Source organism: Carassius gibelio, chromosome B18 (assembly GCF_023724105.1).
Source record: "Carassius gibelio isolate Cgi1373 ecotype wild population from Czech Republic chromosome B18, carGib1.2-hapl.c, whole genome shotgun sequence".
In the NCBI taxonomy this organism is placed as follows: Eukaryota; Metazoa; Chordata; class Actinopteri; order Cypriniformes; family Cyprinidae; genus Carassius; species Carassius gibelio.
Genome location: NC_068413.1, coordinates 14,040,980 through 14,066,426, shown reverse-complemented (window position 1 = coordinate 14,066,426; position 25,447 = coordinate 14,040,980). Strand labels below are relative to the sequence as shown.

Sequence of the window (25,447 nt, the reverse complement as noted above, 5' to 3'; positions counted from 1 at the left end):
TTTTTTTTTTTTTTTTTTTGTTTATTTAAAAAAAAAAAAAAATTATACATGGTAGCTGATGATCATCTTAGACCAGCCACCATGTTCCAAAAAACATCTACCAGATAAGCTGGATTTCCCAATAGGGATTCTACACAGTGTTGCATGCCTCGCCTGTGCTTTTTAATGATAATGACCTAAAGATGACCAGCCTTTGCATATTTTATTTATATTTGGATTCACGACGTTTGGAGATTTACCGCTGCTCTTTAATCTAATCGTGATCCACCAGTAGCAGCATCATCTCACGATTAATTCCTTCCCACAATGCCTCGCGCTAGTGATCGGTGGCGCTGTCTGTGGTGCTGAAGCTGCTCTCGCCGGCGGCTAGAGTCCTTCTGCTCCAGCATCCCCTCCGTGCAAAGGCGTTACGCGCTGGTCAACGACAGACAGCCGCGACCAGCTATTTCAGTCTGTTCTCTGTCTCTTTGAACGCTTTTTAATAGTCAAGAATCCTTAGTGTTGTATTTATCTTCTCCCGGGAAGATACTATCCGGTCGCGTTTGTGTTGTTCAGCTCCAGTTTGGCTCGCATCCTTTATGCACAGCACGCTGCTCCAGCCCTTAAAGCGAACACAGGCATCCGTGTCGGAACAGCATGGCTTCCTGAACGAGATGGAAGCGAAGCAGCACTCGATCAAGAGCCTGAAAAGCTATCCGGAGGCTGGGGGCCGGAGTCTGGCGGCGGCGGCGGGTGGAGACGGCGGAGGTGGAGGGTATCGCGTCGGCGGCGCGGAGATGGAGATGGAGGCGAAAATACAGAAAGCGATCGACTTCAAACTGGAGGGTCACCGATGCTACAAGGAGAAGAAATTCCGGGAAGCTATCGGGAAGTATCACAGGGCGCTGCTGCAGTTGAAAGGGACCCACGTCGTCGACGGAACCACCGGATCCGAGGTGAACCTCCTGAACCAAGCTGCGGCCAAGCTGACGGAAGAGCAGCGGCGAGCGGTGGAGAGCACCGAGATCGAGTGCTACGACAGTCTGACAGGTGAGAACCGCTGCCATTGTTCTGAACGAGCCACTCTGAGATGCTGCCGATGAGGGAGAAGGTCCTGGAGGCTACACAGAGGACCAGGTTCCTAAGAAAAAGCTTTAATATAAACACAGACTTATTCCACAGCAAGAAAACGATTGTGTTTTTATAAAGACAACACTGAAAACAATCAATTGTGCTTAACGACCAGTATGGCCTTCATTGTTCCTGAGCCAGTGCCATAAACTAACTTCATTTAATGTCTCGTTGTGGTTTTTTGAGAGCGCGAGAAGATTATGTTAAGAAACGTAACACGCAAACTATATATTAATATGCTACTATAAGCGCGCTAATCACTTTATTTCATTTTTTTTTTTTACTTAGCCTACCTTTCAAGTTCTAGGAGATGCGTGGTAAACTTTAGAGTATCAGGGATAACTAGCCTACTTAAATAGTTGCAATATAGCTAGTTTTGTTCGATACGGGTTGGCTTGTTTTTGTAATAGCGGGGTTCAGTTGTTGTGAGAACAGCGTGTTTACATTAGGCTACTCGAAAAGATATTCACTTTTTATGCTACAATATAAATCACTGAACGTCGTATAACGCATGATATGGCTATAAAATCAAAGTCTGGGTATCATTTTATTATGGCTGTGTGTAGTCAATACATTCCCCAAGCATTTATTGCAACAGTCTTTAAATGTCAAATCCTATGTGATCAATGCATATTGTTTCCCAAATGCCATTTGTTATAAACTCTGTGAGTTTAGTTGTCGATAAACAGGGATCACATAAACATAAAAAGGATCACAGATGCCGACTGTGTTGGCTCATTGGAAGAATATTGGTTAATACTCGTGCACATCTGCCCGAGCTGGATGGGTGTAATGCCTGGTGTTCATGGCCCTTGATGTCTCTGGTGGTCTCGCATGGTGGTCGATTTGAGGTTTGAATGTTGCACAAATGTGCTTCTGGGGGAAGCATTAAGGTGTGAAAGAGAGAATGGTCCATTTCGTTTTGTTTGTCCTCCTGCAGTCATCCTGATGAGGGTGGGCTGGGAATATATAGAGAACTTATGTAAATGCTTAGGCTATATAAAGATGAATTTTATAGTTACATACAGTGTTTAGGGCCTTGAGGGTTGAGATGCACCTAGGATGCAGACAGAGTTTCATGTTTCGTCTGGGTTTTGTCAACACTGTACTTTCTTTTCATCTGGTTTGGATGACTTTAGACATCATAAAGACTCCTTCTCAGGTTCTCATCTGTTGATGTATTGTCACAGTACTTGATCCATCATACAAATGATTTTAAATGCAAAAAAAAAACGGCTTGCTGTATTGTGCCTACAATGCGTTCTGTTTCCAACAATCACGTGACAAGTAGCCCATTGCTTGTGTGCTGTCACTGGCCTCAGCGATTGTACCAGGGTGGGGTGGGTTGCCAAGTTAGGGGTGATGGGGAGGGAGAGAGCAAATAGAAGAGCCTACTGTGTGATCTACAAATCTGAATAATGCAGTTGTGTGTGTGTGTGGTAATGGGCCTTTTTAACTGTTAGACTGTTTGCTCTGTATTGTTCAACCCCTGTGTGCTCTTTTACAAAGCCTGTTGAGTTGTCTCCTTATTCATAACACCATAAGTTGTGCATTCCCAGGAGGACAGGACAGCATTTCTAAGTGGGTTATGCCTACATGTGGTCAACTTTTTTTGGTAGTGCAGTTACGCAAGATACAGAGAGACTCTTTTTCAGCATACACCTTAGACTAGCTGTTGGTTGCTTTTTAATCTGACTGAAGCTAAAGAAAATATGAAAAATAATGTATAAAATGTCATATATAGCTATTAGTTTACATCATCTACTCACCACAGTAGTATTCGTTAGACTAACATGTTCTTCAGTAGTGAATGGTGGGAAGAATGCATTTGTTTATTGTGTTGTGATTTATATTGCATTCTGTCAAACCAGCGTTCGTTCAAGGCATTGCCAGATATAAGCGCTGAAACTGAGAGCTTGTGAAGTCACTGCACCGTAAAATCAACACTATGTAATTTTAGCACATTTCAAGCTCTAATATCAGAGACAATATTGCTAATGCAAACAGAATGAAGCTGTTTGGATAAGCTTTTATTTTATTATTACTCACAAACTCAGCTGTTGTGTTATAAAGAAGTATCTTATGTTCCCCAAGACTGCATTTATTTGATCAGAAATACAGTGACAATTGTAAGATTATGAAATGTAATTATAATTAATGTATTAAAGCAACTTTTATTTTAATACTATAATTTATTATATAGAATAATTTATTTATAATAAAATATAATTTATTCCATTGATGGCAAAGCTGAATTTTCCAGTCTTCAGTTTCACAGGATCCTTCAGAAATCATTAATATGCTATTTATTATCATCGTTAAATTAATTGTGCTGCCTAATATTTTTGTGGAAACAGTGAAACTTTATTTTTCAGGATTTTATTATTATTATTATTATTATTATTATTATTATTATTATTATTATTATTATTATTATTATTATTATCTTAATCTTTACTGTTACTTTTGATCAGTTTAATAATCAAATTTAGTTTTTTTTCTGAGAATTTCACTTGGTGGATGTTTAAAATATATTTCTTTGATTTAGTTAATTGTAAAAATATGTATGAAACTTTTATTTTAAGTTGTTTTAAGTCAAACAACATTTTGTGATTGTTGCACTTACTCGTACTTGATTTAGATTTTTGTTTTATTACTTTATAAATAAAAATGTTAAGGGTATTCTTTTCACCAGAAGGCTTGGGGAAATCATGTGAATCATGTGTCTTTAAAACACTCAATGACCTTTTGTTCTCACATTACAACAGACAGCGACAGTCAATGAACTTCTCAACCCTGATGTCCAATTAGAAGAGGCCGTATTATAATGAAATCAAGGCTTTCTCTCTGGATTCCTCTCTCTCTTTGCCTGGCTGACTCTGGAGAGTCCAGATAGGTGTTGCATTACATCCATCAACTAAAGGAAGCGCCCTTATCGCTGTCCCAAGAGCCAAGTGCTTAAAAAGAGAAGAAATATTAAATACACTCTTTTCATCTGCCAGATCTCTCCTTCTGGAAGACTTTCTGATGTGCATTAGGTATGAATGCAAGGTGAAGAGGACAAGAAGTGTGACGGAGCGAGGTGTCTGTGTTAATTTTCGTGGTGGTTGGCCAGCAGAGGCAGCTGGTGCCAGGTCCACAGATGGCATGGCATCGCCATAGGGTTCCTCTGGGCACAGGCTTTACTTACTGTACAGTACACTGTATTATGTTATAGCAGCCTGGGGGGATGGAGGAGAAAATGAGAGAGATCACAAAGTACTGGATCAGACGAGGTTTGGCAGTGTGTTTGTGGATATACAGCGAGACAGAAGTGCTTACCTGAACCTTAAAATGTTGCTTAGGTCAAGTTAAGTGAAGTTTTAGGTCATTTTTCATTGTAAAAAGATGAGGAATGGCCACCAAAGCCAAGAATGCATCTATAAGACCCGCTTTCGCTGCAGTTAGGGAAGTAATAGGAGCACTTCTTCTGAAGTTACTCAGCTAATATTCAAATATGTGATTGGATGGAATGCTTTGAAAGTATATTTCTAATAGATATTCGCTTGTCCAAAGTTAGATACTGACTTCAGAAGAGTCCAAATAAACTGGCTTGATATTAAGTTTAAACGCCCAATCAACGTGGAACATCTACAGGCCACACAACTACAATCAAGGTGAAGATTTGGTTCAAGAATATTATAAATAATACAATTCGACTGTATGGTCTAGTATTGAATAAATTCACATCAGCACAAGCTAATAAACGAATTATATGAAAAATATAAGCAATATACAAGATAAACTCATAAGATATTTTAAAGATGTTTGTGAAAAAAGACTCTTATGCTCATCAAGGCTGCGTTTATTTGATATCGTAGAGTAAAAATTTTAATATTGTTAAATATTATTGCAGTTTCAAATAACTGGGTTTTAATTTATTTTAATGTTTGTAGATAATATGTAGCATCTGTTCATGCTACTCTCATGATACCTTTGTGTTCAAGAACATCCTAACATATCTATAACAGGACATGTTACAAAGCACTTTCATACTGCTGCAGTTTTACATTCTGCAATGCAGGAGAGTTCGTGTTGAAACCTATTGTAAGCACATCATAAAAACAGAAAACTCTCCCGTAAGGACTCCAGCAACTCCCGGCAATGTCTTATGATGCTGAGTCATGTAGTGACGGGTGTTTGCTAGAGAGAGAGAGAGAGGAAGCACACCCCGGTGCGTCAACACAACGCTAGTCCTCCCTCAAGAAAATCTCTCTACGGGCCACTGAAGATTTCTCCTGACCTGAAACACTTCTGTGTAAAGGCCTCATTGTAAACAGTGTGTCACCATAGTGCCACAAACTTAAAGGTATAATTCAACTAAAAATTAAAATGCTGTCATTATATGCTCTCCCTCGATAGATAGATCGATTTTCTTGGTGATAATGTATTTTATTGTGGAATGCTTTTTCTCATGCATTGCTGTTGTTTTGGGGAAGCTCTGCACCTAGAAAGCCTACATGTGAGCTTGCACAAGTTTATGTGTGAAGGTTCTTTTAAAATAAAGTAAGTTTGAGCTCCAGATGGTTTTAGTGATGCTGACAGCAGCACACAGCTCCAGATGTGGTCTTTGTGTGCAGGGTTTAAAAGTCTTCTGTTGCATTCTCATTGCAGCAAGAAACAGGATTTTCCTTTAAGAAAGGAAAGCAGGAAAGTATGTTGGAAGTGGTGTAGTGAATTAATGTTTGATGTAAAAAACTTTTGATATCAGAGAAAATGAATGTGCTGTCATCATATATTCTCCCTGATCTTGTTCCAAACCTGTATGAATATGGTGATTTGTGTCCTTTTTGCAGCTTGAAGACCTCAGTCCCTGTTTATTATAACTGTAAAACATAACACAATTTCAATTAGAAAGCACCAATATTATTAAGCTGCCATATTTATGGCAAATTTGGATGGTTTGTGTTGTGAAAACTTAAGCATGAATATCCACTCCTAAACAAGCAGATTGTATGTAAACATACAAATAAGTTTGTACAAATGTATACGCATTTGTCACCAAAACGTAAAATTCTGTATAGTTACAGTTTACCATTAGAGTGTGGGAAAACGGCATACAGTACAAATTTCAGGATTTATCCTTTTGCATTCCATGAAAGAGATGAAGTCATATGAGTGAGGACCAGTAATGCAAATAATGACAAAACTTTGGGCAAACTATTCCTTCAATGTAAAGTAGCTGTAGCCTATAGCTATTTTCAGTGGACTAAACAAGATGTCACTCACTGGAATCCAAGCTGCCAAGCACACTGTTGCAGCAAGAATATTTTAAGATCATTGGAAACTTGCCAGCATGATGTTCTTGAGAACTTCTCTATTTAGAAATATGACTGAAAGAAAACATTCAGTAAAAAAAAAAACAACAACAACAAAAAAAACAGGCATTTATTTCTAGACTTTTATTTGATTCTACATAACAGTGAACATTCAGGATTATAATTCCTGCTGCTTGAACTGTCAACAGAGCTGTTAACAAATGTGTAATTATGCTGTTTTCAGGGGAGAAGCCAATGTTCCCCCGCTTAGTCGAAAAGCAAAAAGCTGTTGTTGTCTGGTGGTGTTTGTCCTCTGAGCGTGAGCTGTGTGCGATCGCTGTAGGGGGCCGAACCGCTGATACACCGTTGGCCATAGGACACAGAGTCATTCCGGGACAGTCGGCAGCCCTCCTCATTAACTTCAACGATACGGGTCAGTGACACCCGCCTGGAGATGTCCAAGTAAAAACCTCCTTGGTGTTGTGGTCATGAATTCTCAAATCTATGATGCGTAATAATGCAGTGTTGTTGATTGTAAGACACTTTTCTTTTTTTTTCCTTTTTTTTTTAATGACCTTATTTGCTTCTAAAGATTGCATTAGTACCTAAATGGTGCTTACAATAATAGCACTTTTTGAAATTGTACCGCCTTGTACCAAGCAAAAATGTATCTCTTAATTACTATTTTACTTTTCTTGGTTTCTGGTAAATAAATAAATTAATTAATTAATTAATTAAATATTGGCATCCTCTGATAAACACTGTTTTATAGTGTAGATATAATTATGCTAAAACAAGAAAAATGCTAAATAATTTTCCAGTGGTGGGGGAAAAAATATACTAAAACATGTTTCAAGTTATGTTTAATAATATATACAGGTCCTTCTAAAAAAATTAGCATATTGTGATAAAAGTTCATCATTTTCCATAATGTAATGATAAAAATTAAACTTTCATATATTTTAGATTCATTGCACACCAACTGAAATATTTCAGGTCTTTTATTGTTTTAATACTGATGATTTTGGCATACAGCTCATGAAAACCCCAAATTCCTATCTCCAAAAAATGCATATTTCATCCGACCAATAAAAGAAAAGTGTTTTTTAAGACAAAAAAAGTCAACCTTCAAATAATTATGTTCAGTTACGCACTCAATACTTGGTCGGGAATCCTTTTGCAGAAATGACTGCTTCAACGCGGTGTGGCATGGAGGCAATCAGCCTGTGGCACTGCTGAGGTGTAATGGAGGCCCAGGATGCTTCGATAGCGGCCTTAAGCTCATCCAGAGTGTTTGGTCTTGCGTCTCTCAACTTTCTCTTCACAATATCCCACAGATTCTCTATGGGGTTCAGGTCAGGAGAGTTGGCAGGACAATTGAGCACAGTAATACCATGGTCAGTAAACAATTTACCAGTGGTTTTGGCACTGTGAGCAGGTGCCAGGTCGTGCTGAAAAACAAAATCTTCATCTCCATAAAGCTTTTCAGCAGATGGAAGAATGAAGTGCTCCAAAATCTCCTGATAACTAGCTGCAATGACCATGCCCTTGATAAAACACAGTGGACCAACACCAGCAGCTGACATGGCACCCCAGACCATCACTGACTGTGGGTACTTGACACTGGACTTCAGGTATTTTGGCATTTCCTTCTCCCCAGTCTTCCTTCAGACTCTGGCACCTTGATTTCTGAATGACATGCAAAATTTGCTTTAATCCGAAAAAAGTACTTTGGACCACTGAGCAACAGTCCAGTGCTGCTTCTCTGTAGCCCATTTCCTGCACACGCCTGTGCACGGTGGCTCTGGATGTTTCTACTCCAGACTCAGTCCACTGCTTCCACAGGTCCCCCAAGGTCTGGAATCACTCCTTCTCCACAATCTTCCTCAGGGTCCGGTCACCTCTTCTCGTTGTGCAGCGTTTTTTGCCAGACTTTTTCCTTCCCACAGACTTCCCACTGAGGTGCCTCGATACAGCACTCTGGGAACAGCCTATTCGTTCTGAAATTTCTTTCTGTGTCTTACCCTCTCGCTTGAGGGTGTCAATGATGGCCTTCTGGACAGCAGTCAGGTTTTGAGTAATGAACCAGGCTGGGAGTTTTTAAAAGCCTCAGGAATCTTTTGCAGGTGTTTAGAGTTAATTAGTTGATTCAGATGATTAGGTTAATAGCTCGTTTAGAGAACCTTTTCATGATATGCTTATTTTTTGAGATAGGAATTTGGGGTTTTCATGAGCTGTATGCCAAAATCATCAGTATTAAAACAAGAAAAGACCTGAAATATTTCAGTTGGTGTGCAATGAATCTAAAATATATGAAAGTTTAATTTTTATCATTACATTATGGAAAATAATGAACTTTTATCACAATATGCTAATTTTTTTAGAAGGACCTGTAAATAGATAAATATATTTTTTCACCTTATTTGATATTTTTTCCATTATTTGATATTATTTTGCAGTGTACAAAATGATGTACAATGCCCAGATTTTACCACTTTGTGAAAAGTTTGTCCAAAAAAATCATTATTGAGAGACAGAAAAAAGTATTAAGTGACCTCTCTAAGGATCTATATCATCTAGCTCTTTCTGCTGTTATGCATATTCATCAAATCTCTGTTAATGCCCGTGTCTAAGTGGAGTTACATCGCTGATGTTTCCATACAGTCATAATGGTCTACTGAAACCTCTGGTGCTAAGTGCATCGCTCAAGGGCTCCGACTGGGAATCACAGTCTGCTCATCATCCTCTAGCCTCAGCATCAAAATTTAATCACGGAAAATAAAAAAAAACGTCCATGCACATTTAAAATCACAGGCATATGATCAAGTGTCCATACAGGGATGTTTTGATTACTGTCAGCATGTGCATATGTTGTCTGAGGGCTTTGTGAAAGGGTGCTGCAGGGATACCCCATTAATATTTCATCCTCTCTTCTTAAACATGCTCAACGATTTTCTCTTTGCTGAGGTTCTGCAGCTTGCAGGCAGATCTGACTGAGTGGTCTAGCCTTTTTCTCTCTGCAATCCATGTTGCACTGTGGGTAATCCATACAGACAGGATAGTGGACATTGACGACAGTGAGGGAAGAAGAGGGAAACCTTGCAGTCTGTACACTGTCTGTTGCAGCATTAGATCAGTGGCACTTGCTTTTTTATTTATAATTCAGGTGAAAAGCACATTCTCTTTCCAGAGAGCGTTTTTACATGCCCAGTAGACAAAACATTTTATACACCCCTGTGGAGAAGATGAGTCATCAATATTTTTGGTCAATTTTCCAGGGAGAGAAAGACTATTTAATGCAAATGCCTGCAAAATGTGTATTGTGGCAACTAGAGATGTCAAAAATGGTGGTAATTTTATTCATCAATGTGAAATAAGGATCTGAGTTGGCTGTTGTTTTTTTCTTATTAGATTTAAAACTGCAAAGTCATATATGCTGTTAGCTCCCCGGCGTACATGTGCATGGGGTGGTAAACAAGGCTGCCGTTCTGTGATTACAGATGGTCAGAGGGAGAGAAATGCTCAGGGAAAAGACAAGGAGTGGAAGCAAAATATGGTGAGTGGGCCTCATCGAGTCCCTTTAGAGAACAGCTCAGCTTTCACTGCGTGACTGCAGGCTTCACCATCACCCACTCCAGCAATCATTATCACTTCAGCCTCATAATAAAGGGGCTCCCTCCAAACCCCACCCCTTCTGGGAGTTAAATCATATTCATTTTCTCCATATAGATTTTCAATGATCACTGTTTCAGCACAGACCTGGCAGCTCTGAGATAAGACCTTAAGACCTTCGCTCGGCTTTGGAACCCAAATTATGTTATACTTGATGAAATCCGAGAGCTTTCTGACCGTGGATAGACAGCAATGCAACTACTACATCCAAGGCCCAGAAAGGTAGTAAGGACATTGTTAAAATAGTCCATGTGACATCAGTGGTTCAACCTTAATTTTAGGAATCATTTTTGTGCGCAAAGAAAACATAAATAATGACTTTATTCAACAATTACTTCTCTTCCTTGTCAATCTTCAAGACATATTCACAAGAGTACCATGTAAATCATGTTTACTAGCCTAATTCTTGGCAGAGAACTACATTACCCATAATCCATGAATAGAGATCCACCAATCAGAAAAGTTATTGTTCCATGGAAATGTGGACAGCTACAAAAGAGCTCAGCAGAGATTCAGCAGAGACCTCCCATGCTCATGTGTGATATAATTGAGTTTCCCTGCCCAAATTTTCCATTAATTTATTGTTTGTTTCTTTGTTTGTATTTGATTATAAAGTATAAATAGATTATATTTTATACTTATAATCAAAGACTGTGAGTCATTCGTTTTATGTTGTAACATAATTCTTTATGTGCCTTGCACTATACTTTTTTTTTTTTTTTGCTTCAAATCATCGGTTGTAATGTTGTGATTTATTGTTATTCAGGCTGGTTGGTTTGGATCATTATGTTTAACTCTATTGAGCAATCTTTTGAAAGCGTTATGAATGGGAAAACCACTTCCAGAAATAAGATTGCTGCAGTATTGTTCTATGGGCTTCATTATGAATTTGCAAATGATAAAATATGTTATATATTCTAGTTACAATGTATAGAATACAACAGTTCCCATTCAACATAAATCCCATTCATTTTCTCCATAGCAGAATAGTTTTTTAATAAAAAAGGTAAAAAAGACAGACCCTACTATGAGCTGCAAGGTTGTTACTCGGTGGTATGCTTTTATAGAAGCCATCTACCACATTTTAAATTTGATTAAAAAAAATAATTGCTTGTGAAAGACTACCTTTCGCATGATTCTGCAAGAAATCTCACCCAATCAGAGAACTGCGACAAGCAAATCATGCCATAAGATACGTAAATATTTTAATGCATATGAATATTTTGCTGTTTTAAATTTAAATTGTATTTCTGTATACACAATCAAAAACTATAAATCAGTAGTTTTATGTTTATCCATCATTTTCAATTTGGTTATGACGTTCACAATGCTTTAACATTGCCTTTTTAAATCACTATTGGAAAAATGTATGGGGAAAATACTTACAGAACCAAGTCCACTGAAAAAGTGGGCGAGCACTGTCTCGCTCTATTGTAAACTTGCAAATTGATTGTGATTGGATAGTCTTCTGGTTGATTATCCCCTCACTCTTTATTTGTCATTTATAGAGCCTTGCTGCTGTTCCAGAAATAGATGTGATTTCTCAGGAAACCTGTTTCAGTGATATATCTGTCAGGTAGTTTGCCTGTTATGTGTTGAATTTTGCTTACAGCCCCTATAACCTGTAAGAAACTTATTACATTCACAGGGAATGTGAATATAATAAGAACAAAGACAAAAACTGTGCAGGGAAGATGATTTTGTAGGCGATAAGATTAATGAAGAAGGTTAAAGTGAATACACAGTTACTAAATTCAGAAGGGAAATGAGATTCATACAATATGAATAGGTCATTTACTCCTCATCAGAAATAGAGAGCTAAAGTTGAGAAGCAGAGGGGGGAGGGATGGGGAGAAAAAGAGCCATCGGCGGCTGCTAAGTCTCGGGGCCTCTTGATTTAGGGCAGCCTTCATCTTAGCGTCCTTCAAGCCACAGTGCACTAACTGACAAGGCCATTATCAACAGGCTTCAGTGCAGGGCAGAGGAACTAGCACTTAGCAGTAACTAATATTTGAATTATACATGTGAGCTCAGTGTCCCTCAGCCTTGTTAAATAAGACAGAAAACCAACTCAAGCGCATCCAGTGCTAAACTATTCTGAGTCCCGCTATTGTTGCTTTTAATGCAGGCTGTTACTGCTTCCTGTTGGGGATGATGTGTTTTATTTGCTGATGGTTGAGCGACTGCCTTATTAAAAGTAGCATGAAGTGGGAAGCTTATAGTGCTGTGTTTTATTTGATATTGATAGATGCATAAACAAATGCATCACACGCAATTGGATAAAATGAATCATGTGTTTATCATTGCACTGTAAACTGTGAACATATTACCATGTAATGTCATATGTGATTGCTTATGCTGACTAAATGCGACTAGATCACTAGATGAGATGGAGAGGAGGGTGGGTTTGGGTGTTATATGTAGTCTCGGCCTCAGTATATTCTTGATCTGACAAGCTTGTGATTGGCTGTCTTTATGTAACTTCCAGTATATTATGTACTTCTGTACTACCGGCATCTCTTGCAAACAAAAAAACATTTAAAATATTGTCATGCGAAAAGTAGACAATAACTTGTATCTCTTGTAAATTAATAGGCTATTATTTTAAATAATGCAATGTGAAAAGTAGAAAATAATAATGTGCATCTCCTGTATACAAATGTTTTAAATAATGAATGTTTGCAAATAGAACACTGCTGATTAAGAGAAAGAGCATGGCACAATCTCATTGATCTTGTCCTGTCACCCACCCTATATGAGTATTTACTCTAGGCTCTAGCTGTCACTTTTAATATGCCACACATGTGTGCGACATTGCAAAACTATGGCAAGCCAAAAGAGTCAGAATTACGCTTACACAAAATTATGTACATACAAAACACAATTTTTTTTATGGTGTTTAAAACAGCATTAGTGCTATCAAATATGCTGTCCTGATAGCAGACGTCATAAAAAATGCGTACATCGTAAAAAACAGGATTACAAATTTTCATTTTAGTGTTCTGATCGGCTTGCCACAGACGTTAAACATATAACATGTCATCATTACGACATAATTAAGTGGAAAAAAAATATTATGCGTGTGGCAGCAATGTGTCAACGTTGGACTTGAACCAGTAGTTGTGGCGGCGGACCATTGCCTCCAACTTCTGTAGCTGCACAGCTTTTAAACATTCATTGACTTCTGTTAGTCTATAGCCTCCTTCCTCGAATCTTGCCCTGGAGGTCCAATGCACTGCGGAGTTTAGCTCCAACCTTGATTAAAGTCACCTGTCTGCAATTTTCGAATGATCCCAAAGACATTGATTGACACTGATTAGCATGCTCAGGTGTGTTTGATTAGGGCTAGCGCTAAACTCTGCAGGAAAGTGGATCTCGAGGTCCAGATTTGAGGATCCCTGGTCTATAGTATGAATGATTTATTGATTTGGAAATTAAATTGCTCAAAGCTAATATAATGTCCTGTTATTTATGTACATAAAAGGTATTTGTATAAAAAAAGTATAGGTTATATATACAATGGGGTTGTTATGCTACAATGCTGGTCATGTAATATTAATAATTACATTAAAGTATGATAAAGACGTGGAATCGGCCTATGTTCAATGTTAGTAGAGATGAAAATATACAAAAAGTTACTACATAAATCAGTTCAGAGGTATTTTGTCCATTAAAACGATCCGTGGTGAATTAGTCTGGTCTGGTTCTGTTCATCATTTATTAATTCTGTACATCAGTGAGAGCAATTCAAACTCACTGGCCATGGAAATCAGTGGGCGTGGCTCATTATACTACAAGGAAAACTCTGTAAATAACACATGCTTTTATGCAATAAGAATTACAAACCATTTAAGCAAATTTTTTTTATGCCGTCTGCTATAATGGTGATAAAGCTGTTTTAAATGCCGTAAAAAAAAGCTTTGTTTTGCATGTAAAAGCTAATTATCTATAGCATAATTCTGACTCTTTTGGCTTGCCATAAAAACACGTGAGTGCAACAGTCATACATGTCTGTAAAGCGCCGATGCGGTAGTATGTTTTTAAGGAGAAAGTATTAATAGGATTAAAAAAAAAATTTAATAACCAACATGGGAACATTTTCACATAAAACTAAACTAATGTGTGTGCACACAAAACTGTTACTTAAAACTGTGCTTTATACTGAATAGTTTTGATTCAGAGTTGTTCAAATACAGTTTTAATGCTGATTAAAATATGAAGTTGGTAATACTAACTGGGGAATTTTGTTGTGATTTATCGTCAAACCTGTGATCGTTCCATCCTATCTGTCTGTCTGTCTGTCTATCTATCTATCTATCCATCCATCCAAATTTGTTCAAATGTTAGTTCTTGTTCAGAGTAAGTTGTGTGGAACAGACCTTTGCTGCTGAGTCAGAGTTCTGGCTATGTGAGAGAAGGAGTTCAGCAGTGGTGTAGGTGGAGGGGAGAGTCAAGACGAGGTCGTGTTTGGGTGAGTAAGGACACAGTGGGAGGGGAGGTGTCATTTAGACTGATGGGTCCCTGCACCAACCATTAAGCATCAAGAGAACTAAGTACCATCAGTGACAGCAGGGTAATCACCACAAACCAACACCGCTTTAAATTAGCTCCACTCCCCTACCTTATACTGTCAGCCCCGCACCTGTCAAAAGAGCAGTGCCCCTGAGAGAGCTAAAGGGATAAAAAAACAAAAACAAAAAAAGCACAGAGAGGGAGAGAAGATAATAAGGAGTGTAGAAAGAGGGAGGGAGTGATCCAGTCCGCTGGAGATGGATGTTCCGGGAGGAGGCCGTTCAAAATCGATTGCCCTCAAGTTCTCACTCCCTCTACTCTGCCTCACCTTTTTGCTATTCTCTTTGCTTCACAAACCACAATCCGTTATCTTCCTGCTTTGCTAATTTATATTCTTTACTAACATTCGTATCTACTAACTGGTAGCATTTCTGGAAAAAAATTATAATACTTTTTTCTTCTTATGTGAAGGTGTAAATATGAGGGGAATCCTGAACATTTATTAACCACTCCTAACTTTTGCTTGTCTTTCTCTCCCACACACACACACACACACACACAAAACAGCTGTCCCTGCACCTGTTAAGTTCTAGGAAAATCGCAAACCATTGATCTCCAAAAACATCTTCCAGTTCACCTGAAAATAAACATTGTGCTATAACTTTAGAAACTTCCTTTTGTTCCAAACCTTTATGACTTTATTACTTCTTAAAAGAAGTTGTTTAGCAGAAAGTTCATGCTGCTCTTTTTCATGTAATAAAAGTGAACATGATTGTTTATTGCCAAGCTCCAAACGACACCATAAAAGTTATCAATGTGACTTTTGTGCTAAATATTTCTTTATATATTTATATATAGCTTTGTGATGGGTACAGACCAAAAATTATGTTGTTAGTTGTTTGTTCACCAAAAAAAAATTATTTACAATTTATTAGTTTTTATGTTTTGTTTGTTTTTTAGAATGTTAATTATTATGTTAATGACATTATTGTTCTAACGTGTGAGGTTTGCAATATTTTTTGGGATAATATCTCATTCTCAACAAGGTTGCATTTATTTGATCACAAATACAGTAAAAATAATAATGTTACAATTTTAAATAACTATTTCTAATATTGATAAATATTAAAATGTAACATCATTTGTGATGCATTTTAAGGATTCTTTGATTAACATAAAGTTCAACAGAACAGCATTTATTTGAAATAGAAATCCTATATAACATACTATCACTTCTGGTCAGTTTAATGAATAAATGATAAATAAAAGTATTCATTTAGGATAGGATTTTAAGCTGAGGCATAAGGACTTATTTTAGTTTTGTCAATTATGTCAGTGCAGTTCATTACTCATTATTCACTGAATTCTGAATATCCAAATGAGACAATGTTTGTGCAAACCAAAGCAAAAAGTGGTGAATGCAAGTATAGTTTACCCAAAACTGTGAAATGACAAGATGTTCATCTTGGGTTTCATCTGGTTTCTTAGCACAAAAATCAATCTTTTGAAAGCTAATGAACCACACAAGAGAACTGACACATCTCTATGTCAATATATAGCAGAGCAGATTTGTTTTACTTTTAGCTTCATCAAGGGTGACGAATGGGTGACAAATCTACCCCACCCCCCTACAGTAAAGTTGGATCATCTCAAGATGGACCATGTTAGTCACTACCCTACTCAGATGACCAGCTCTGGCTTTCTAGCGGTGCTCTTAGCAGTTATGTTCTCATATAACTATGATGCAGCATTAAGTGCATTGGGTCCATTAATATGCGATGCCATCATTATTACACACACAGAGCCACTCAACAGACACTTAAGTGCAGTATCCACAATGCCACGCCTGATCCATTTGTGTGATGAATCAGTCTGCAGGATTCGTGTGTGTTTGTGTGCGTGAGTCTGTGGGTGTGTTGTGGAGAGAGAGAGAGAGAGAAAGATCAGGATATCACAAGAGTTAGGAGCCATTAGACCATTATTGCCTGAAACTGAATACACTGAGAGCTTGCCAGGGTTCCAGTTGCCCAGAATGAAGATGGACATGACGCTCGATGAGCACGATTGTGCTGCTGTGCTGAAAGGCAGTTTCTCTCTCTCCCATCCCAGACCGAATGAGACAGGCTAGCCCAGTTAATCACAAAAACACAGAGATCAAAACGTTAGGATGCATGAAATGACAACAGGAGAAGGCTTTTAATTCATCAATAAATCGCTGTATTGTCTTCGAAGGAAAGTCAATACAAACCAAATGCCGTTATTGTACTGCTGGACAATTTTTCTATTCATGGGGGAGTTTTTATACATCTTTTATAGGAAAAAGGGAGAAAAAAGAAGAAACCAGAGAAAAATATGACAATTAAAAAAGAATAAATGAGACGGTTGGAGAGAAAGGAAGCCTTGACAAACTCTCTAGTCGGAATGGAATTTCAGTTATAACGAACTAATTTAGATGAGATGATTCCTCTCTCGCTTTTCATTTGTCACCTAATCATCGTTTATCTCACTCCTGCTCTTGTTAGTCGGGCCTTCTGTCTTTATAACCTTCATTATGGGCAGATCATGTTCTTCTCCCCCTTTCCTCCGCTGACGATGTGTCTGACTTAACAGCTGTTTGAGAAGTCAGCAGATGTTAGCTTTAGTTACGTCTGTACAGCAGCACATGGCCTTCCTTTTATCAGCGATCTCGGTTTTCTGGCGCTCATGTCATCATTCTCCCAGCATGCCCACAAACCCAGAGCTTTGATTTTGAGCTTTTGGTTTCTGGATGTCTTTAATGGTTGATCATTTTTCATGTAGTACATTATGTTCTCATCATGTTTCTCCAGAATTCCTTTACTTTTTAAATGACTATTAACATGGCTTACGAGTTGGTAGATTTTGGAGGGACACAAAGGGAAACTACCTTTTCTGTTGAATTTGGTTATATAACTTAATAAATCCTGGCACATATATTGGCCCGTCACTCATTTTTTCATTTATTTGTGATTTTTTACAGAGGGTTGTGTTTGTTTGCTGCCGATGAGACACTTTGAATGCTGTGTGGTGAAAAATAATGTTGTAGAGTTTGAATTTGTTGTTGACTGATTTTTTTTTTGGTCTCTGTCACCACTGACATCTTTTAATGTGCCAATACCCCTGACTCATGACTTTCACAGAGGTGTCAGCAGCAGGCTGATGGTGGGAGGAGCTTAACAGAAAAGGACAGAGGGAGGTTGTGGATATAAAGCAGCAGCTTTTGTCCTTGTATTTGGTGGTCAGCAGGCTCTCAGCTGCACAGACAGACATTAACCTTGGCAGGGGTCAGACCGGGCCAACATTGGTGCTGCTCTGATGCAGGAAACCGGTATTGAGCTAGATAATATTTAGAAGATACAGTGGGGTCGCACATTTTTACTGTGATTTCACTTTACTTTGATGTGTGATTGAGTTGGAATTAAACATTCTAAACAACCTAAATAGCATATATTAATAAATACAAATCCATTAAACAACAGAATTAAATAAAATAGAAATAAAAATTTGATATAATAAATATATATTATATTATATAATATATATTTATTTACCATTTACCATTTACCATTCCAAAAGCTTGGGCTAGTATGTTTTTTTTTAATTAATGAATTAGTATTTTTATTCAAGATGCATTAAATTGATCAAAAGTGACAGTAAAGACATTTACAATGTTACGACATAATATATATATATATATATATATATATATATATATATATATATATATATATAAACATGTATTTGTTTAGAGCCTTTTACGATACGATCGTTGCAACTTTACAGAAAATTAAGTTTCTACAATATTTAGTAGTAGCTTATCAGTGCTGACTGTCAGTTAATGCACATATGGCAGAAATGTATGGAAAAATCAAATGAAGATGTAATTAAACAGACGATTAACACTATTAACAGCAATTATTATATGATGCAATCAAACTTATTGCAAAATTTGGTAGGTCTGTTTGTTGTTTCAGGGTTGGCATCATCTGAAGTCCTCTGAGGGGTGGGCATCATCTCTTCTCAGGTGTTCTGGATCCAGACTGGTATCTTGTTTAACCCAAGCTAAAGAATAATAATGCACATATGATCAGATATAACAGAAGTCCAAGATTATGAGATGCATTATTTGAATGCTTGGTGAAAGAGATGTGTTTTTAATCTAGATTTAAACAGAGAGAGTTTGTCTGAACCCTGAACATTGTCAGGAAGGCTATTCCATAGTTTGGGAGCCAAATGTGAAAAAGCTTTCTTCTCTTATTTAGTGGATTTTGCTATCCTAGGAACTTCAAAAGTCCAGAGTTTTGTGACCTTAGGGAGCGTGATGGATTGTGACGTGGTAGAAGGCTAGTTAGGTACGCAGGAGCTAAACCATAAAGGGCCTTATAGGTAAGTAATGATGATTTGTAACTGATACGGAACTTAATAGTTAGTCAGTGCAGAGACTGTAAAATTGGGGTAGCCTAATATGATCATATTTTCTTGACCTGGTAAGAATTCTAGCCGCTGCATTTGCATTAGCTTGTTTACTGAGGATGCAGGACAACCAGCTAGCAGTGCGTTACAATAGTCCAGTCTAGAGGTCATGAATGCATGAACTAGCTTTTCTGCATCAGAAACAGATTACATGTTTCATTAATTGGCAATGTTTTTAAGATGGAAGAATGCTGTTTTTGAAACATGATTTTTAAAAGACAAGTTGTCATGGGATTTTTATGATTTTTAATCTTAAATTTTATGAAAACTATAAGTCAGATCAAGCTGAAAAGATATAGAACACGAGGCTAAGTTTGGTGGTTCTAGCTTGAAAGCTCTAGGAGGATTAGCGTTAAGAAATTTAGTTTAAGAAGAATAATAATGTTTCAAATATTCTCCTGCGTCTCCTTGCTCCTTCAAGCCAGAGTGAATCGTGACAATTACAGCTTTACTGGATTTTTCACTAAATAAATAAATGCAGCATTGGTGAGCATAAGAGATTTCTTTAACAACAACAACAACAACAACAGCAACTCTTAAACAACTCTTGCCAACCTTTCAATCTTTCCTTCGTTCAGCCAGTGCATGATGCAAACTGTGGAGAAGTGAGCTTATGCAAGAGCTTGAATGATGAATTAAATTGCAGACAGTCCTAAACGCCAGATTCCAGACACAGGCCACATACACACAGTAAACTCAAACTGAAATATAAAATTGAGTTTCCCAGCCCCTGCCATCAGTGTCCAGCTATGTCATCTGCTGTTGAAATAAATAACCCTGATTGGACGAGGGGAACATGCACCAGCCGTCTAGCAGGAACCGCAGTAATTCATTTGCCGTGCAGATGTTCTTTCAGGGCCAATCGTCTAATTAGCTGCAGCTTTTTTTGAACCAAAGACCTCCATATTTAGTTCATTCAATGAAATATGGATGTGGAAAATTTTCATATATTATCTGTCATTACTAGCCATTAAAATTTCTAAATCCTGTATTCTTTTTAGTAAAATTGTGTGTGTGTGTGTGTGTGTGTAACTTTTAAAGAAATAAATTATATACACACACCCATTTTAACATTCATCTCTTTCTTTTCTTTAAAGCATGCACATTTTCAGGCACATCCAATACGACTAAGCATCGTTTGGTCTCGTTTGGTTTATTTTCTCTTTAGACAGCAGATAAAACGATTACTTCATCTGTGCCACTGAGCCTAGAGTGGCTAAAAGATGCAATTAGGCCTTCACTTTGTGCTAATGTGGTTATTTGAGACCAAATGCTGTTCTCAGACCTTCAGTGCAACTGATGACTGCGAGAAAACATACTGTCCCTTTTTCAACTTTATCTATCAGTCCAGGGCTTTGTAGACCACTATATTTCACAGCTATTTTTACTCCCTTCTCCCTAGCTGTTCATTGATTAATTCATTTGAGCTGTTTTATTGTTTGTCCTGTCCTTCTGACTGTACTAATTCCTCTCCTTCTCTCTTTCTTTCACACTCTCTGGTTCTTTATAGCGTGCTTGCTGCAGTCGGAGCTGGTGAATTATGAGCGGGTTAAGGAATACTGTTTGAAGGTACTCGGACACCAGCAGGATCACTTTAAAGCCATGTATCGTGCTGGGATTGCCTTCTACCACCTGGGAGACTACGAGCGTGCCCTGCGTTACCTACGCGATGCCAAGTGCCGTGAACCCACAGGTAGGCATTATGATTGCTTTATTATCATAAACAGAAGTGCTTCTCAAATGGTTTTACTTTCATGTATATATAATTTCAATTAACAAGGTAATAACAACACTGCAGCAGTTCAACAGTTGAGAATCATAATGTAAACCATTTAGCTGTGTTTTTGTTATGTTGATGTGATCTAATGAAGCAAGTTTTAGTCTTATGCTGGTTTCTTCATTTCTTTCTCCCTTGCTCTTCTTCTGTTCTGCACTTCCTCCTCTCTCTATCCAGACACAAACGTGCTGCGATACATCCAGCTGACAGAGATGAAGATGAGTAAGAGCGGTCAGCAGGTGCGTGAGAGTGGGAAAGAGTCATTGGGTTAATTCGGCCCGACCCCCAACCGACCCTAACCCTGCTTCTTTAAGTCTCTCCCCTTTTCCCCACAATTCCCCCCATCCCTCGATCAACCAGGATACATGATCTGCGCCCTCCTCTGAAGCGAACTCCAAATGGGCACAGCACCCCGCAACTGTCTTTGTCTCGCTCTGAGATTTCTCTGACCCTTTAAATCCAACGTCCCCGGTGCTTTTCATTTCCCAGGTATTGAGAAATTAACTGATGAACAACGACCACGGAGACGGAAAAAGAAGAAATGCTCTGTTGTAATGATATAAACAATGGCATTACACTTTAAAATGACATGATCGAATGAGGATATCAGCATATTTGGAATGAAAAACGTGATTGGCAGAATTGAATCTGTTGGTCGAGAATAGAGTGAAAGCACACGAATCAAAGCCACACTGCTACTTAAGCGCAGAAGATGACGGTCAACGATTAGCCCAGTGACCTTTGAACTCACTCTGATCCATTGAGAAGCACTCTCTCTGCTCAATACAGAAGAGAAGCAGAGAGGTCGATGTTCAATTCACACTCACCTGCCAACGCCTGTTACTTTCGGTCTCCTTTTTCTCTCTCTTGAATTTGGGCATGTCTCAACTCAATTTCTGAACTGGTTCAATTCAAGGGCTAATTCAAGTGTTTGTAATTTGTCCTTTGATCTTGATTTTGTTTCGCCTCTCGGTTTGCTGTACTATAGTGGTTTGAGCAAGTTGTTACTCAAAGGTACAACATCCTCTGTTCTAATGTTAGCAGGTGTTTTGTGAACCTTGTTGTCCATTTCCCATGTTTTGGACTGTCTCATATCCCCTCCCCATTAAGAGAAGAGTGCATCCTGATGATGTCCCAATGGTTATGCAGCCTGTTGGAATATTATAGACTAATGGAGCCATATTGAAAACTCTTGTGTTTCTACAAGAAATGGGAAAAAGTGCTTAATAGAGGTCTGCTAAACTTGCATAATATATCTACCCCAAAATATCAGCATCACAGCACAGTGGTATGTAAAAGGACACAAATGCTCTGTTGACTCTTGAGAATTGTAGTTTTGACAACCATTAAGTGTTATGTGTATGTCCTCTTCTTCAGGTTATGCTTTTTTGAGCTTTGTTGTGGGAACTGATGATGTTTTGTTCATCGAGGCAGCATCTGCAGTGGATTCATTTGAATGTGAAGACGCCTTTGACAGCACACAGTTTGGATTAATGGCTTTGAGGAGATGAGGACAGACGGATGATATTATCCATCTGACCTAATATAAGAGATTTAATTGTGTCAGTGGGACTCTGGGGATGTTGTGCCATGGTTTCAGATGAGAAGACACACTGATGAGATTCAGAACATATAGCAGGCCATACAAGCAAATCTCTCTGTTACAGTGACACTTGAGGAATATGGAGAAAAAAATAAGGTTTTTTTGCATTTGGTTACTTTTTATTAATTTAAAAATAAAAATCATAATACGTTCAATAATAAATACATTCATAATAAAATTCAAATAAATAGATACATACAGTAGAGTTTAGCAAATATAATTAAAATGATAAATACACACATGCAATCAATACTCCACAGTCACATCGTCTGATGCTACATTATCTACATACTACTATACTAGGCTACATGGAGCGTGCTGCCTTCTTATGGGGCTTCCATGTCTAATAGTAATAAAGACAATAATATCAATAATGACAATTATTAGTTCATTATTATATAGTACTTTCTCCGTACTCAAGGCACTTTATAAAACAGAAATGTATGAAAATGAAGTGAACAGCAGTTAATATACAAACTTCATACACCCATACCAGTAGGTGTCAGTATATGCTTCTCTGGGATGAAAAAGAGTTGGAACAAAAACGTATTCCCCAGGTTTCACAGACAAGGCTTAAGCATAGTCGCAGACTAAAGTGCAAATCTGAGCTGTTTTAATTGAAAGAAACTTTTACTGACTGATCTTAAAATATATCAGTGTCTCTATTTTGTCTCAAAATGCACACCAGTAATGTTTTTCAAAGGCATGTTAATAAAAATTACTTAAATGTCCTAACTGAACGATCTCCTAGTCCTGGTTTAGTCTAAGCCCTGTCTGTGAAACCTGGCAATGAGTGCACGTTTTAATGCTCAAAATCAACTCTTGCTAGTTTAGTCATAAACGATTGGCTAGAGACATCGTAATCTCTTTCTGTGCTGTTCTAACCCATCTCATGAGGAAATGTTACTATTTTACAAAGTGCCCATTTCACATGAATTTGTATGACTGGCAAAGAGCGTGAGATTTTTACAAAAAATGTAAGAATTAAGGTCCACCCTTAACCCACCCAAAAACTAACCTTCAGTGGTATAGCTACCAAAATGTTATACAAAACATAATATAAATTGCCATGACAGTCAATTGGCTGTTCCAATGCTTTCCTCCTTTCCAGCTCTGTCTCTGTATTGTGGCAGTTTTCTCTCCACCTTAACTTTGATATGTTCTTTTGATTTCTGTAAATGGTAAAGGTAATTTTGTCTATAACAGAGCAATGCTGACAACGCTGATGTCCTGTAAAGAATCTCGGTCATCGCCTTTGCTTCTTTCAGCTGTGGTCCATATGTCCCCATGTGCTGGATCTCTTTCTACGCAGATGGAGAAACATCAAATCTGACTGTTGTCAGCAGACAACAACAAAAGCACAAACTGGTTTATGGACAAGCAAATAAACTTACTGTACTTTACTTTTTCTTGGATGTCACTTGAGGTATGTGTTTGTTGAATGTCAACGTAGACTTGTGCGGTTTAAAGACATATTCAAAAGGTTGTCGAAAGCTTTACTTTATTAAATTGTTTTTATCGATATGTGAGAGAGCAAACGAGGACGACAAATAAAAGAGATTTATGGAAAAATATATTTAACATTGTGAGGGGCAACTTTGTACCTGTGTATACGTTTAGTTTTCCTCTTGTATCTTGGCTTATTTGTGATGTCTTAGCCTTGTTTTTTTGTCTGATTGCCAGTCTGAGGATTCAGGGTTTGCCCTTTGACCTCCAGGAAGAAAGGTCGTCTACGGTGGGCCTGGAGGGAATGATAAGTGGGATTTTGCAGATGAAGGGGTGAGGGTACCCTACTGTCCCGAAAGAGAGAGAAAATCCACTGGTTTCTTTTGACTTTTTTTCTCGCCTGTTTTGCAGAGAGAGAGAGAGACTTTGACCCTCTGGTTGTTCCGGTTACTATAATGTTAATGCATTACTGCTGCATTCATTGCCTCTTTGGGAAGTACTGTACATACATCCACCGGACATCAGAAGACCTGCGAACCAGTTATGTTTACCTGCAAATCCAAGAATGCACTATCAATTGGTATTTGAAGTCTACAAATAAAGTTTAAAAAGAGAAACTTTAAGAGTACTATTGTTTGTTTTTTACTGCAAAATCGAATGTCATTTAATACACAATGTTTTTTATCATTCACAGCTCTCCTGCAGAGTTTAGTTCCAACCCTAATTAAACACAACTGAACCAAAGTAATCAAGGTCTTCGAATTCACTAGAAACTTCCTGGCAAGAGTGTTAGGGATGGTTGGAGCTACACTGTGCAGAACATTGGGCCTCAGGATTGTACACCCTGATCTAGCAGACACAGTGCTCAGATTAAAACTTAAAATGTCTTTGGTCTAAAACATCTTTCGATCATCTTTTGCATCTCGCACATGACATGCCATACTAAAAATAGGGTGTTCAAGTTTAAATGAGTTCTTTGCTGCAATGCTTGAATGCACAAAAGCATGAATGAGAAAATAAAAGCTAAAATGTTGAATGGCCCCTCACACAAAACTATCAGAAGGCTTCCAATACGGTGCATGAGTCATATCGACTACTTTTATGGCTTTTTTATGCATTTCAGAGCTTGACAAGCCCTGCCCACTCACTGTATTTTGACGTATTGTATGTAATAGAGCAGCTATGACATTTAAAAAAAAAAAAAAAAACATTTGTGTGTGTGTGTGTGTGTGTGTGTGTGTTCCTCGATAGAAGTACAGCCATACACATTTGGAACAACATGAGGGTGAGTAATTTATGCCAGGATTTTCATTTTTGGGTGAACTATTCTTTAAATGTGCCGTGCATATAGTTGTGGTGTTGCATCTTTACCGGTTTCTCGCTGCACCAGCAGCCAAGCATCCAGAGATTCAGTGTTTGTTTGAATCCTCCAAAGATTCTGAACTGTAACAGTGGAACCGCCAGGCTCTCCTTCTTCACCCTCTCTTTCTTCCATCTCTCTCTCTCTCTCTCTCTCTCAGTAGGACATGGTGTGTCTAC

At 38.0% G+C, this 25,447-nt stretch overlaps 1 protein-coding gene across 1 annotated transcript; it reads left to right on the top strand.

The window, feature by feature from the left end:
* Positions 1-336: 336 nt before the first annotated feature.
* On the top strand, positions 337-24,531 carry LOC127976971 (tetratricopeptide repeat protein 9B-like). Its single transcript, XM_052581570.1, has 3 exons — positions 337-1,029; positions 20,593-20,775; positions 21,037-24,531. Exons 1-3 carry the CDS (start codon positions 579-581, stop codon positions 21,129-21,131), a joined length of 729 nt encoding a protein of 242 aa, XP_052437530.1. The 5' UTR covers positions 337-578; the 3' UTR covers positions 21,132-24,531.
* The last annotated feature ends 916 nt before the right edge of the window (positions 24,532-25,447 follow it).

What these genes read in the sequence shown, in the direction of transcription:
- LOC127976971 (XM_052581570.1), top strand. Translation starts at nt 579, where the DNA reads ATGCACAGCACGCTGCTCCAGCCCTTAAAGCGAACACAGGCATCCGTG. An exon ending in GTGCTACGACAGTCTGACAG is followed by an intron (nt 1,030 to 20,592) that starts GTGAGAACCGCT and finishes GGTTCTTTATAG; the next exon opens with CGTGCTTGCTGCAGTCGGAG. An exon ending in CAAGTGCCGTGAACCCACAG is followed by an intron (nt 20,776 to 21,036) that starts GTAGGCATTATG and finishes CTCTCTATCCAG; the next exon opens with ACACAAACGTGCTGCGATAC.